Source organism: Callorhinchus milii, unplaced genomic scaffold, assembly GCF_018977255.1.
Source record: "Callorhinchus milii isolate IMCB2004 unplaced genomic scaffold, IMCB_Cmil_1.0 Scaffold16, whole genome shotgun sequence".
In the NCBI taxonomy this organism is placed as follows: domain Eukaryota; kingdom Metazoa; phylum Chordata; class Chondrichthyes; order Chimaeriformes; family Callorhinchidae; genus Callorhinchus; species Callorhinchus milii.
The window spans coordinates 5700130-5715466 of NW_024704757.1; the positions used below are offsets into that span (position 1 = coordinate 5700130).

General features: G+C 52.1%; 2 protein-coding genes across 2 annotated transcripts in view; one reads left to right on the forward strand and one right to left on the reverse strand.

The window, feature by feature from the left end:
- The window catches only part of shmt1 (serine hydroxymethyltransferase 1 (soluble)), a 9831-nt gene extending 1329 nt beyond the window's left edge, over positions 1 to 8502 (forward strand). Inside the window, exons 2-10 of the mRNA XM_042341153.1 lie at positions 1467 to 1582; positions 2496 to 2641; positions 2846 to 2961; positions 3409 to 3569; positions 4588 to 4669; positions 5771 to 5983; positions 6621 to 6737; positions 7688 to 7810; positions 8327 to 8502. Of these exons, the coding sequence (XP_042197087.1) occupies positions 1502 to 1582; positions 2496 to 2641; positions 2846 to 2961; positions 3409 to 3569; positions 4588 to 4669; positions 5771 to 5983; positions 6621 to 6737; positions 7688 to 7810; positions 8327 to 8502 (1215 nt within the window). The 5' untranslated portion in view covers positions 1467 to 1501. The remainder of the gene's footprint in view (positions 1 to 1466; positions 1583 to 2495; positions 2642 to 2845; positions 2962 to 3408; positions 3570 to 4587; positions 4670 to 5770; positions 5984 to 6620; positions 6738 to 7687; positions 7811 to 8326) is intronic.
- Positions 8503 to 8588: 86 nt separating this feature from the next.
- Positions 8589 to 14367, reverse strand: zfand2a (zinc finger, AN1-type domain 2A). Its single transcript, XM_042341154.1, has 6 exons — positions 14305 to 14367; positions 10372 to 10504; positions 9992 to 10086; positions 9258 to 9389; positions 8700 to 8766; positions 8589 to 8611 (listed from the first exon to the last, which is right to left on the reverse strand). Exons 2-6 carry the CDS (start codon positions 10424 to 10426, stop codon positions 8589 to 8591), a joined length of 372 nt encoding a protein of 123 aa, XP_042197088.1. The 5' UTR covers positions 10427 to 10504; positions 14305 to 14367.
- Positions 14368 to 15337: the final 970 nt, after the last annotated feature.

Here is a 15337-nt window from a genome sequence, read left to right on the forward strand (position 1 = left end):
CACTTTACAGTGTTCTGTGAAGCGCTTTGGGACGTCCTCCCGACGTGAAAAGCGCTATATCAAATGCAAGGATTATTATTATTATTATTATTATAAATGTCTTGTCGCTCGGCAGACGACCAGCATGACTTGAGGCAGCGTTCAGTGCAATCTGAAAGCAAGGTGTGGAGTCTTTCTCTCTCTTATTTGGATAAAGAAGCCCCTTCGGCCTATTTTGATCTCACCCTTCCAGAATCCATCGCTACCCTACCTGCCGTCAACGATTTTTGTTGTTTTCTTTAAACGAATCCCAGAGTCCTGACTTCAACCTCCCATTTCCTGTCAACCCTGTCCCAGTCGTTAATTCCCCCCTCTCTGTCTATCTCTCTCTCTTTCTCTCCCCTCCCACCCCCCTCGGGAAAAATTAAATCGGCCGCCCATGTGTTTGCAACAACCCTCCCTTTCTTCCCAATCAATCCCCTCCTGTTCGTTTGAGGTGAGAGGCGCTTTAAAAGAATGCGCAGGAGTGTCTGTTGGTGAGACGAGAAAAATTGTGGCGTAGCTTAAGGTGTTGCCGAGGTGTAATTTGGCAACTCTTATGTCGGCTGGATGTTAAAGAGAAAGAACTTGCAGTTTTATAGCCCTTTATCAGTCTTCGTAGGTGATTGCTGGTGAGTGCAATGACTGGGTTATTGTGGGTGAACATTACAGCTGTTCGCGACGTAAGATCCTACAAACAGATGTGAGGCGAATGAGCAGTTAGGGAGGAGAATTATTGGTCAGGACAACTCCCTTCTCTTTCTGAATGAGAGCCGCAAGATCTTTTAAGGTGTCTGAACAAGCTTACTGCGACCGGGAGAGGTTTGGCAATAATAAAATAATAATAATTGCATTTGATATAGCGCCTTATCACGTCGGAAGGATGTCTCAAAGCACTTCACAGGACCTATTGTAAAGTGGAGTGACTGTGTGTTTTGTGGGCGATTGCGCACAGCAGAGTTCCACAAACAGTCACGGATTGAATGACCACATTTTTTTTTTAGTAGGGATTATTACCCCTGGAAAGCGATGCGCCAATCGGCTTAACAACCAGGTTCCTACTTACTGCTACGTCAACAGAGGCTCGTGGAGTAAGGAAATTTGCCCGTGGTATTGTCCCGCCTGGGAATCGAACCCGGGTCAACAACAACAGCAACAACTTGCATTCATATAGTTGCCCAGAGCGCTTTGGGGGAGCCAGTGGGAGGGGGAATGGGGTGCGGGGAGGTGACTGTAAGCACAATCAAAAAAGGAAGATCTTTAGGTGGGATTTGGAGGGAGGGAGTGAGGGAGGGAGAATGGATTGAGCGAGAGGAGAGAGAGAGCGATTCTCGCTTGTGAAATGAGTTCACGGTTTTGCCTGGAGTTTGACGGAACAACGCCAGGTCTGAAGGACAGTGACTGTCCCACAACCCGCTCACCTGTTGGTGTGTTTCTCCGCTGGCCAGGAATCCCGACCGACGGTCTTTACACCGCGGAAACGATGGCAGACAACCACACCACGGCTAGTCGGGACTCACACAGCGCCATGATGGTGGAACCGCTCAGCACCAACGACCAGGAGGTGAGGGGGTGGGGGAGAGAGCGTTAGATGTGGCGTCACATAGAATGATCCAGCGTGGAAACAGGAAGCTTGACTCGGCTCGAGGGCTATTATCCGAATGATTTTAAAGTCCGAAATACACGCGATAGAGAAACGTGGTAACGTTAATAATATTCCTTACAACAACAACGTGCATTTACACAGCCCCCACTCACCCCCACACACAGGTTTCGCCCCAGAGCACTTGACGGTAGTGGAGCACGATAACCAGCCCGGGTGGGGGGGGTGGGTGGGGGGGTAAGGGGGAGATGACTGTAGGCACGGTCGAATAGGAAGGTCTTCAGGCACGACCTGAAGCTGGGAAAGGAAAGGGGGCACGGCTACATAACAAGCCACTTACAATGTTATTGCGGCTTTTGTATGTCGGGAGAACGACACAGAGCGTGTCACAGTATCTACCGTTAATTGTGACTGTATTCTTTGTCTCTCTCGCTCTGTATATTTCTCTCCCTCTGTATCTCTCTGTATCCGTCTCCCTTTTTGTCTGTGTCTGTCTGTCTCTGTATCTCTCTCTGCCACTCTCTCTGCATCTCTCTCTCTGTAATTCTCTCTCTCTCTCTCTCTGTCTGTATTTCTCTCTCTGTAACTCGCTCTGTTACTCTCTCTATCTCTCTCTCTGTACGTATCTCACTCTGCCACTCTCTCTGCATCTCTCTCTGTAATTCTCTCTCTCTCTCTCTGTCTGTATTTCTCTCTCTGTAACTCGCTCTGTTACTCTCTCTATCTCTCTCTGTTACTCTCTCTGCATCTCTCTATCTCTCTCTGTCTGTATTTCTCTCTCTGTAACTCGCTCTGTTACTCTCTCTATATCTCTCTCTGTACGTATCTCACTCTGCCTCTCTGCATCTCTCTCTCTCTGGCGCGCGCGCGCCAGGTGTACGAGATCATCAGGAAGGAGAAAACCCGTCAGAGGCTTGGCCTGGAGCTAATCGCGTCTGAGAACTTTGCGAGCCGGGCGGTGTTGGAGGCTCTGAGCTCCTGTGTGCACAACAAGTACTCCGAGGGCTACCCAGGACAGCGGTGAGTCTCAGCTCAGCTCAGACCAGGAGCAAACTCGCCAGGAGGACGGGGGTGTCAGAGTTTGTGGGTTCAAAGTAAGGCAGGAGGTGGGAGCGGGTCGGAGCAAAGCCTCCCGGGCTCTGTTTCTTCCTCGGTCATGTTTGCCTCTCTCCGTGTCTCACACGCGTGTGTGTGTGTGTGTGTGTGTGTTGGGCCGTGGCACAGGTATTACGGAGGCACGGAGTTTGTGGACGAGCTGGAGATCCTGTGTCAGAAGCGAGCATTGGCGCTGTACAGCCTGGACCCACGGCAATGGGGAGTCAACGTCCAACCGTATTCAGGTAAACGGTCACAAGCCAACGTGACGCCCAAGACAAACATCTCCCAACCGCTTCTCCTGCCCGTCCATTGCCGTCAGCGGGCGGGCCTTCAGCCTCTCTGCCACCACCCTCTGGAACTCCTTCCCGCAGTCCCTCCACCTCGCTCCCACCCTCGCTTCCTTCAAGACCAGTCTCAAGACCCTCCTCTTCGACTGTGCCTTTGCCCACCTTCTGACCCCTCTCTGCCCTCCTACCCCTTCTGATCCCCAAGCACCAGCTCGGGTGTGGATCCCTGACTGTCCAGAGTCTTGGGACGTCCTCCTGATGTGAAACACGCTGGATTGGTGGCTGTTTGAGGGGACGTCGCTGTGCGCAAATTGGCCGTTGGCTCGGCCTGTAAAATAGCACAGTCACTACACTGCGCGGTTGTTTTGGCGGCTCCGTAACGTGGCTGTGTGTCTGGGCCAGGCTCCCCCGCTAACTTTGCTGTGTACACGGCCCTGGTGGAGCCACACGGACGCATCATGGGCCTGGACCTGCCCGATGGCGGGCACCTGACCCACGGCTTCATGACCCAGAAGAAGAGAATCTCTGCCACCTCCATCTTCTTCGAGTCGCTGCCCTACAAGGTGAGAGGTCCTGGCCATCGCCTTTCTCCATCGCTCTGTCTCTCTCTGTCTCCACTCATTCGCCTCGTTCCCTCTCTCTCTCTCTCTTCTCTCTCCCAGGGGAAAAAGAGTGACTCACAAGGCTCCTGGGGGTAACGTTGGCGAAAGATCCCACCCACCAGGGGCAGCGATCCCAATGTATAACATTTCCCCGCATCAGACCCTTGCGTCACAGTGTAACTAACCCTCGGCGCTTTCCTTGTCGAGGAAAGAGGCTCGAGGAGAGAGCCTGTGCTGCTCTGCTCTGCGCTGTGTGTCCTCCCTGGGGTTGCGGCTGTGTTTAATGGCTGCTTAATTGCTGTTAATTCAGCTCCCTCGCATGGTCGGGCTCAGTTACTCCTTCACTCTGCCGCAGAAACAGCTTCACGCTTCCTGTAACCCATTAACAGCCTTTCGCTGTCATCGGCTTCCTGTTAGTCCCTTTATCTTCGGAGCCCCCCCAACCCCCCCACCACCACCACCAGCCGCCTCTCCGCGCCTCACCGATCCCAATTTTGAACACACGGACTCCCCGAGTCCTAAAACTCCCCCCTCAGTCTGCGAGACCATTATTTGCCCTAAATTGGGCCTGGATCGTGGGATATGGAATGAATGAATGAATGAACGCAGAGTCCTGTAGCACAATGGTTGGAGCGCTCTCATCGCGAGCGATTGGATCCGGGTTTGATTCCCGGGGGCAGTGGGGGAGGTGGGGGGTGAAACCTTAGGCAAGTTTCCTTACCCCACACGCACGACTTTGTTTACTCAGCAGTAAGTAGGATTGTTAGTCGATTGTCGGATCACTTTCCGGGGGTTAATAATCCCTCCAAAATTACAGCAGCGTTCCCACAAACATCCAGGAAGTGTGAGAGATTTTATTTGGGGGAAGTTTGTTGGCCTGGAGACTGGGGGGGGGGGGGGGAGAAACTTTCTGCTGTAACTCCACAGCCTCTCCTGGCAACCCCCCCACCCAACAAGTGTCTGTTCTGTTTCTCCGCAGGTGAACCCGGACACTGGCCTTATCGACTATAATCGACTGGAAGAAAATGCACGTCTCTTCCACCCCAAGCTCATCGTGGCAGGTCAGCCAGTGGCACCGGGAGGTCTCAGGAATTCTCCCCCACCGCTCTCAACACCCTCCTCTTCGACCGCGCCTTCGGTCACCCTCCTACCCCCTCCCCTCCCTGCCCTCCACCCCTCCTGATCCCAACCCCCAGCTCAGGTCCAAATCCTTGACTGTCCAACGCCTTGTGACGTCCTCGCGACTTGAAAGGCGCCGTGGAAATGTCATTTGTTGTTGTTGTTGCTCCTTGTACACTAATAGTTGGCAACATCCATCTTAACAGAGCAAAGGTGGGGGGGGGGGGAAGGGGAGAGGGGTTGAGTTTCCCGGTGGATAATCAAAACTGGTGGGGAGTCGAGGTTGCGTTGTGCGTGGGTTGGAGCCGTATTTCAAATGCCTGTGTCTGTGTCGGACTTTATGCTGCATGTGAGCTGGTCTTCCCCTCCTCTCCTCTTCCCCTCTCTGCACCCCTTCTCCTTCACGTACACCCCAAGCTTCCTCTTAAATTCACCAAGTCCCACGTTCTCCGGGTGAAGACTTTCCTCCCAAACTCTATTCGAGTGGCCGCTGGTTGCCTTATAATGACACGTGCGGAAACCCATCACCATAGCACCTCCAAACCAAGCTGAGAATTCCACGCATCCCACCTACACCTGGAAATTCCTGTGATAGATTGTTGGAACAGGATGCGCGCTCTCTCTCTCTCGCTCCCTCCCTGGAGGGACGCAGCCTGCTCACCGAATTCCGGAAAGTATTAGGCGCAGGATGTCAAGATGGGGGGAGCCTAGAGTGTGCGTTGGGGTGGTGGGGGTGACTGCTGGAGTCTAACCAGCTAAAACTGCACAGCTTGCCCTCGAGAGGGCTGCCAGGCAAACTTTCCCGCTGCTTGTCCAGCTAGGACCACCCTAGCTAGACCACCCTTTGGTTTGCAGGGTTAACGGGAGTTGAGTGGGAGGATTCCCTGTCCCCAGTGACACACTGACAAGTGAAACCAACCTATAAATTGGCAGCTGTTGCAATTGGAAGATGCGGATCGAGTTACGAACGAGGGTGGGGGGGGTGGGTGTTTGGTTCCCGCGATTAGCTACAGTTTCATCTCTTCCCCAACCTTTCCGGCCAGGTGTCAGCTGCTATTCCCGGAACCTGGATTACGCTCGGATGCGCGGGATCGCTGACGAGAACGGAGCTTATCTGATGGCGGACATGGCACACATCAGCGGGCTGGTGGCAGCCGGGCTGGTGCCCTCGCCCTTCGAGCACTGCCACGTGGTGTCCACCACCACACACAAGACCCTCCGTGGCTGCCGGGCTGGCATGATCTTCTACCGCAGAGGTGAGCAATAATAATAATAATCCTGGCGTTTGATACAGCACCTTATCACGTCGTTGAGATGTCTCAAAGCGCTTCTCAGTACATAGTCTAAAGTGGAGTGACTGTGTATTTTGTGGACAGTCCCACAAACAGTCGTAGATTGAGTGATCCAATTTTTTTTGGGTGGGGGAGGGAGGGGAGATTATGACACCCGGAAACGATCCGCCAATCGACTAGGTAAACGGAGACGTGTGGATTAAAGCAATCCCACCCGGGAATCGAACCCGGGTCCTCTTGCTTCGCAAGGCGAGCGCTCTAACGACTACAGGACTCCACGAGGATGACTCCCAGGAGCTTTCAAGAGGGTAACGAGACAGATATCTAACCAGGAGTAAACACAAGCGATGCGGGAAGGGAAGTGAGACAGAGTGGGATCGCTCGTACACAGAGCCTAATGGGTGAAATGCCTCCTCTGTGTGTGAACGTCTGTGGTTCTGTAGTTTGCTCTGAGACATCACAGCGATTGACTCGACCTCACTCTATCACTTGCTCTCTCTCTCTCTTTCTCTGCATCTTGCTCCCGTTTCTGACCCTCACAGTTGTTGTATAACGTGTCCCTTCTGTTGCCTTCCCCCCTTTCCTCCCCCGCCCCCCGCAGGAGTCCAGAGCGTCGACCAGAAAACGGGCAAGGAGACGATGTACAACCTGGAGGGTCCGATCAACCAGTCCGTGTTCCCCGGGCTGCAGGGTGGGCCGCACAACCACGCCATCGCAGGTAACCTCTCCCACCGTCTCCGCACGGTCTTCACACAGCCTCCCCGCACACTGACCAGCAGGGTCCTCATTCCCGGTCACATCAGGGGCCGGGACCTCAGTTGACCTCAGGATCCTAGACAAGAGAGGACAAAAAAACATCCTGTCCTCTCTCTTTGCCCACTCGCATGTCTCTGGGCGCAACAGCTTGGATCCATCCAGGTTTTGTGCTATCGTAAGAACTTAAGAACGTAAAAATAGCATAGAAGGGTGTGGTGGGAGGGGGTGAGGAATGGGTGAGGACTCGCGTGGCGTATAAACACCGGCACGGACTGGTTGGGTCGAGTGGCCTGTTTCCGTGCTGCACAGTCGGGGTCAGTGACTGCGGTGCCCTGTGAGCAGTGGAGCTGATGATGTTCACTGTGGCTGAGATGTGGTCAATGGCCAGTTGAGCAAGGTGCCAACTGCCCCCACCTCCCACCCCACCTCCCCCGCAGTGCCTGGTCTGCTGCTCCGAATCCCGTTGAGGAGCCCCCAGAAGAGAGGAGGAGGAAAAGAAATTATGCTCTTAGCTGCTCAGCTTAGTTCTCCTAAAGCCCTCCACGGCTTTGCTCCTCCCTATCTCTGTGACCTGCTAACTCCATGTAGACCCGTCCGCTCCCTCCGCTCAGTGGGCTCCGGCCTGCTCCCAACATTGGCAGTCGGGCCTTCAGCCTCTCTGCCCGTTTGGAACTCCATCCCACAGTCCCTTCGCCTCCCTCCCTCGCCTCCTTCAAGGCCCATCTGAAGACCCTCCTCATCAACTGCACCTTCGATTACCCTCCTACCCCGACCCTCCCTGCCCTCCACCCCTCCCGATCCAAACCCCCAGCTCGGGTCCAAACCCTCGACAGACCAGTGGCTTGGGACATCCTCTGGACATGAAATGCGGTGTGCCAATGTAGTTTGTTGTTGTCGTTTCTGCCCCGACAGGAGTGGCCGTAGCTCTGAAGCAGGCGATGACCCCGGAGTTCTGCGTCTATCAGGAGCAGGTGGTGGCCAACTGCAGGGCTCTGGCCGCGGCTCTGATGGATCTGGGGTATCATGTTGTCAGCGGTGAGATCGCTGGGCGCCAGTCAGCAACCGCGCTCCCCTACACAACACACGCTCGCCCGGCTTCACAGCCAGTCAACTCCCGTGCAGCGCTTTCACATGTCCTTTCACGTCACCTCAGAGGCCGGGGTATAATAATAATAATATAAATTAATAAAGTGTGGTGACTGTGTATTTTGTGGGCAAAACGCAGCAGCGTCCCACAAACATGGGACCAGATATGGATTGAGCGACCGGATATATTTTAGAGCGGGGGAGGGATTATTACTGCAGGAAAGCGATCCGCTGATCGACTAACAACCGGGTTCCCGCTCATTGCTGGGCAAACAGAGGCGTGTGCGTGGAGTCAGGAAACTTGCCTAAGGTTTCTTTCGCCCCGATTGGGAATCGAACCTGGGTCCTCTCGCTCGTGAGGCGAGGGCTCTGACCACTGAGCTACACGGCTGGTGATGATGCTGAGACTGTGACGAGAGGCACATCGATGGGGGCTTCACTCTGTCGCTGTCTTGCTCTCGGCAGGGGGCTCGGACAATCACATGATCCTGGTTGACCTTCGCAACCGGGGCACGGATGGGGGCCGGGCTGACAAGGTGCTGGAGCTGTGCGCCATCGCCTGCAACAAGAACACCTGCCCAGGTAACACGGGGTGGGTGGGGGGGGAGAGGGGCTGGTCGGGGGAGGAGTGTAGGGTGTAGGGGGCTGGGGGAGGGGGGTGTGAGGCATGGGTGGGGGGGGGTGGAAGCACTGCCTTGTTGGGATGCCTCGTCTGTCTGTGTCCTGTTCACGTGAACGTTATAAAGACGCCTTGCGGCAGCGCTGTTGGGGACGGGAAGGGAGATTCTCTCTCTCTCTCTCTCCTCCCCCGGGGTCCCCCGGCTTTGACTCCCTTCACTTCCACACGTCACCTTGATCATTTCTTTCTGTTTGCACCCTATCTTCGAGCACTTGTTCGTAAAAATCTAAACAAGAAATACAGACGCTTTCAATCTTTCACTGGGTCGTTTTTAATGGGAACACGAGGAAAGTTGCCACTGTTTGTCAGCCAACTTCAGCAGATGGGTCAAAGACCCGCAGAACAGACTTATTACTCTCCACAAGAGAGTCAAAAACCTTCAGCAAGTCATGCTTATATAGCACCTTTCACACAGGATCAAAATCTACACGAACTTCACAAAGGCGAGAGGAGAAATCACTGAGCAGGGAGGCTAGGAGGGGATTTTGAGCGCTGACCAAGTCACGGTTAAAGAGATGCACATTTAAGAGGCTTAAGAGCTGCTGAGTGTGAAATTAACATGCACCTGCTCAGCACCTCCCCACATGGGAAATCAGATACAAAGCTGCACCCAACACACTCTCCAGCATCAACAAGGCATGCTGTGTACATCATTCGTTTAAAGGGCAGTGTGTGTAACATTGAAAGGATCTATTGCGCTGTCATTAGCAACCTTACCTTGCGTTTTTTCTGCGCTGGGTCAGATTTACACTCTCTATCAATATGTTCGCTAACCCGAATGTCTGGCATTTCTCCCCTTTTTACAGGAACTGGTGTATTGCAGAGTGGGCACACGGGAACCTGTATATCCTAAAAGGTGGAAAAGCACAAAGTACACGTCACACACATCCAGCTGAAACAAAATACCATGCAACACCACACTTTCATCCAGCCAGTCAGCAGATGTGAACCTTTAACAGCAGGGGGTTCATTACTCTGAAGAGCCACAAGAGCTTGCAAAGAGAGGATCGCTTCACTTATTATTGCATTAAATTTCACAATCAAGCAGAACAAAGTAGAGTTACTGCAGCCCCTGTACAAAACTAGCAGTTTTGAAATTGCGTGCAACTGCTAAATTTATATTTATGTGCACAGTGCTCAGTACAGGGGCCATGTAAAATTTCATTTAAAGGAAGCTAGACACAACCTCAAAGCTAACGTTCAAACAACTAATGTGCCTGGAAAGGCACACTCGCTCCTTAAATGCTAGTTTATTTAGTGAGATGAAGAGTCCTTCTGATGCCACCCTCGATCCACAGTTTGACACTGCACAGCTGTTTGGGAACTCGCAAAATTTCATGGTGGGCAAAACCACGGAGGGATAAACACATAAACCTCTCGAAGCGCACACGGATAACATCAACACCTAAAACATACAGGCTTCGAAACCTTGTTGAGGCAGAAAATCTAACCTTTTTATACGCAGAAGTACATTTGTGCTGTGCATAGGTGACGTGGTCCTTGCAGAAGATCTGTCCACACGCATCGCACTTCATTGGAAGGAAATCTGAAAAGGACAAGAGCAGCGGAATACAGTCACTACACTTCACAGCAAATCCTAAGAAGCACTTTCAGACGTGAAAGGCAACACAACAAATGCAAAGATTATGTAGTTTGAGACATATGTGCATGCGACTGCCAGGAAGGTGGAAGACGAACTAGTTGGACCTTGGTCTTTTTTCATCTAGCAATTCTTATGTTCTTATGGGAGAGAGTCATTTTCTATCCCTGTCAAAAAGATCGTGAAAAGTGACGTGAAGGATACTGTGTGAATGTTATTTCATCTACTTACCGAGTTGCTTGCAGGAACTCTCATAACAGTGTTTCCCCAGGTCCGGAAACTCCATTTTCACCAGCGTCCCTCAAGGCCGTGACCCACAGCTTAGTACTGTTATCGAGTCTGGGTCTGTTCTTGCTATTGCTACCTGTAACAGCAGGGGGTTCATTACTCTGAAGAGCCGCAAGAGCTTGCAAAGAGAGGATCGCTTCACTTTTAATACTGCTTGATTTAATTACTCGTTCCTTCAAATGGATGCAAGGGCCCAAAGCACAAATATTGTTGGAGATAAATATTCACTGATATTATTCCCCACAGTCGCTGCAGTGAAGCACGCTAAATCTGCATTGTTAAAACTGTGCGCGCTCATCAGGTGGCAAGGCACATTAAGTGTGTGTGTGTACGCACTGGGCCAGGAAGCTGAACTCTCACCCGCAATTTCAATACCTGTGAAGTCGTACTCACCCTGGTTGAGAGTCTCTGCCGCAAACACAGGCATCGTTAAGAATAATTAACAGATGAACAGCCTACCCTTTGCCAGGAGAATAGCTGGGAACATAGCAATGGAAGGACTTCGGTGGTGGCGGGTAGGGCGGGGAGGGATAGTCAGAAGTTTGTGGATTCAAGCCGAATGTTGAGACTCAATCACAGTCAAGGTGAACATTCCTATACAGTGCTGGAGGGAGCTCGGCATCATTGGAGACGCCATCTTTTGGATGAGATGTTAAAAGGTCTACCTGTTCGGGTGGTACATTAAAAGGTCCCATGGTACTATTTGAAAAGGGAAGGGAGTTTCTTTCTCCCGTATCCTGTCTGATAATCCCCCAGGTAGAATCTGTCATTCGCGTCACGGATGTTTATGGGACACTGCGGTGAGGAAAGTAGTCGTGGTGCCCACCTACAAAATAGTCACTACAGTACAGAGTAAATCCTGTGAAGAACTCAGACATTGTTCGAATGTGAAAGATACTATATCAGATTATTTATATAAGTGGGTGGGTTGAGGAAGAAAGTAAACATCACATGCTGTTGTGTAAAACAGGCCTGGATGGAATCACAGTGCAGAGGTCAATTCTCATTTCAGGAATCATTGTGCAACACAACCTCAGACCCGACACTTGATTGCAACAGCCATTAATAAGTGAGTAAAATCAACAACAACAACATGCATTTATAGAGCCCCCTTCAAGCAAGGTAGCGTCTCAGAGCATACTTTTTTTGAAAAATTTAACACCTCAGATACACAAAGTCCAGAACCATATTTTAGTGCTCGGTAGATTAGGTATTAGGAGTACTGGGCACATGCTGGATCTGCAAGCACATTTCACAGCAATGCTTTTAAATTGCTCATCCCTTTTGTTTGACAGTTCCAGCTATTTCTGTGATGGTGACCCTCTGGTCCTAATATCAGATATCCTACAGTAAGGCATAACAGAGCAATTCCCCTGTTTCAACTACCTTTCGGGCTCGTGTTTCCCGATTCTCTCACTTCACGGTTTAGCTTGTAATTTTTCTTTAGAAGCTCATGCTGGATGCCAGCGATACTGAACAGGGATTGAATATTTCTTTGAAACACTAAACATTATCTTCAACGAAAGGATTGACCATTTCAATACTCAGAAATAATCCCTACTGTAAGACTTTGTACAACAGTTTCTGGTTCAGCTCTTAAGATCTACCCAGAGGCATGATGCTGTAAATGAAAAGCATTACAAACAAAAAAAACTTAAAAGGATAGAGCACAGCCAGCTCAGAGGTGAGATAACTATCGCCACAGTGAAGCTGACTGGATAACTCATGACAACACATGAAGCGGATCAGATCATATTGCTGACGACAGTAAAAGCTCTTCCAGCGCTTGTAGGTTTTTATATTTAAAGAACAAATCTGAATGCTATTTTTGTAGCCCAAGGAAAATCAGCTGAGATAATTCACTAGTGTCTGGACAGATTAGACACAGTTCTCAAGAGTTATACAGGCAGTTAAAATGTCACCTTTAATACAAACAAGTTAATGACGAATCACGTGAAACCACTCATGGGAATGTTCACCTCCCACTGGCATCCCCTACACAAGTGTTAACAACAGATTTACTGAGCATTAAAGCCAAAATTCCTGTCCCACTCAAAATCCCCCAATTAAATTATTTTCAAAAAGAACTTGAAAGAGAAACTAAGCGATTAGCTACGACTATCGATCTCTGCTATTAATCTGCCAGTGAGCTTCCTATAGTCTTTCAACAGATTTAGAATTGCCGTATTAGAATAAACACCCGAATTAAATCCTAAGTAACAATCCTATGAAAGCGGCGCTTTAACATTTCATACAGCAACGTCCCACAGCCACGACGACTAACGTTTATCAGAAATTGATCAATTTTATTTAAAACTGGAACGACCAATTTTGTTCAGGGGATTGTTGTCCAGGACTGAAGAAAAGGAACAACCACTGCAGGACCTTTACCAACTGCCTAACAGGTCATTTCGCCCACAAAATACAGTCAAACCACTTTACAGTGTAATCCGTGAAGCACTTTGAGACGTCTCGTCGATGTGATCAGGCGGTGTATGAAAGGCAAAGATCGTTTTATCATTAATTGGTTTGACGTCCCATCCAAAGCACAACACCGAAAGCAACACATCCTCTGGACTTAAAAGGCTCTCTGTACCACGTGGGACTGTTGTTGTTGTCGTTATTATTGGGAGGTCTCAGTCCACAGTGAGTATTTATAATCTGAAGAATATGAATCAGCCCATCGGAACTGAACCCTCTCTCCCCCCTCCCTTTCCCCTCTGCCCCCCCCCTTTCCCCTCTGCCCCCCCCTTTCCCCTCTGCCCCCTCTCTCTTCCCCCACCTCTCTTTCCCTCCTTCCCCCTTCTCTCTCCCCCCCTCTCTTTCCCCCTCCCCCCCTCTCTCCTCCCCCCTCTCTCTCTCCCCACCTTCCCCCCTCTCTCCTCCCCCCCTCTCTCTCCCCCTCTCTCTCTCCCCCCCTTCCCTCTCTCTCTCCCCACCTTCCCTCTCTCTCTCCCCACCTTCCCCTCTCTCTCCCCCACCTTCCCCTCTCTCTCCCCACCTTCCCCCCTCTCTCTCTCCCCACCTTCCCCCTCTCTCCCCTCTCTCTCTCCCCCACCTTCCCCTCTCTCTCTCTCCCCCACCTTCCTCTCTCTCTCTCCCCACCTTCCTCCCCTCTCTCTCTCCCCCCTCTCTCTCTCCCCCACCTTCCCTCTCTCTCTCTCTCCCCCACCTTCCCCTCTCTCTCTCTCCCCCCTTCCCCTCTCTCTCTCTCCCCCACCTTCTCCCTCTCTCTCTCCCCCCACCTTCTCCCCTCTCTCTCCCCCCCTTCTCCCCTCTCTCTCTCCCACCTTCCCCCCTCTCTCTCTCCCACCTTCTCCCTCTCTCTCTCTCCCCCACCTTCCCCCCTCTCTCTCCCCCACCTTCCCCTCTCTCTCTCTCCCCCACCTTCCCCTCTCTCTCTCTCCCCCACCTTCCCCTCTCTCTCTCCCCCACCTTCTCCCCTCTCTCTCTCCCCCCACCTTCCCCCCTCTCCCCACCTTCCCCCTCTCTCCCCCACCTTCCCCCCTCTCCCCCACCTTCCCCCTCTCTCTCTCTCTCCCCCTCTCTCTCTCTCTCCCCCTCTCTCTCTCTCTCCCCCCTCTCTCTCTCTCTCTCCCTCTCTCTCTCTCCCCTCTCTCTCTCTCCCTCTCTCTCTCTCTCTCCCCTCTTCTCTCTCTCTCCCCTCTCTCTCTCTCTCTCCCCTCTCTCTCTCCCCCCTCTCTCTCTCTCCCCCACCTTCCCCCCTCTCTCTCCCCCTCCCTCCGCCTCTCCAGTCACAGGTCTTTCTTAGCCCCGTGAGCTCAGAGAGGGTGCGGGTGGTGTGTGGTGGAGGGTGAGTCAGGCGAGGCCGAGGCTTCCGCTCGCACTGTAGGCCTCGGGCTGCAGCGCAGTTACCTGAGAGCCTGTGGCCGCTCTTGTCGCCTGTCCCTCGGTGTGAGTGAGTGAGTGGGTGAGCGCGTGTCGCTCGCTCCTCTCTCTCTCTCTCTGACTCCTCTCCGGTCTCGGCTGCGAGTCCCCGGCGCCGCCGCTCCGGTCCCGGTCTGACATGAAGACTCGGCGCCGCCGTCGCCGCCCTCCGGTTTTTTTTGTGTGGAGGCCGCGCCCACACGGTCACGTGAGGGGAGGGGCTGACGTCATCGCCGCCCGAGGCGACGTCACGCGCCGCTGACGTGGGGCCATGATTTGGCGCCTTTTTTGGGCGGGGGGGGGGGGGGCACTCATTCACAAAAAAAAGTGTGGCGTCATCTTAGACGCGTCGAACACCGTGAATACTATACCACCAGTGATAGTAAATAATATAATAATAATAATGTAATGATAATAATCCTCCCATTTGACGCGGCGCCTTCTCGCGTCTTCCAGACGTCTCAAAGCGCTTCCGCAGGATACGCTGTCAAGTGTACCGTCGTCATCGTCATCGTCATCATCATCATCATACGACATTTATAAAGCGCTTTTCACGTCTTCGCCGAACGCGCGATCGAGCGAATCGGAGCGTGTGTATTCGTGGCCGGAACGCGGCAGCCGATCGCGCGCGTGCAACGCGTCTCCCACAAACAGCGGCGGATTGAAGTGACCGCTCCTGTTACGGCTTTTCCTTTTCTTGAGGGATTATTGTCGGCCGTAGTGGAGTGAGGAAACTTGCCCCGGGTTTCGCCCTGCCGGGAAGCGAATTGTCGTGGAATTATGCAGCGCAGAAGGAGGCCGTTCGGCCCATCGTGTCTGCGCCGGCTCTTTGAAAAGAGTTGCCCAGCTACATCGGTTCTGAGAAAGGTCATCGACCTGAAAAGTTAACTTGCTTTCCTCTCTCTATAGATGCTGCCTGACCTGCCGTGCGCTACCAGCGACTTTTGTTTTTATTACTGTAAAGTGGATTAGACCGTATATTTTGTGGGTGAAATGCTATCACCGGGAGGGGGTTGATTTG

Coding starts and splice junctions, on each gene's coding strand:
- zfand2a (XM_042341154.1), bottom strand. CDS start 10,426: ATGGAGTTTCCGGACCTGGGGAAACACTGTTATGAGAGTTCCTGCAAG. Junction 10,087..10,371: donor GAGTTCCTGCAAGCAACTCG/GTAAGTAGATGA, acceptor TGTCCTTTTCAG/ATTTCCTTCCAATGAAGTGC. Junction 8,612..8,699: donor GATCAAGGTGACGTGTGGAA/GTGAAGGGAGTC, acceptor CGCTGCCGCAAG/GCGTCTTTATAACGTTCACG.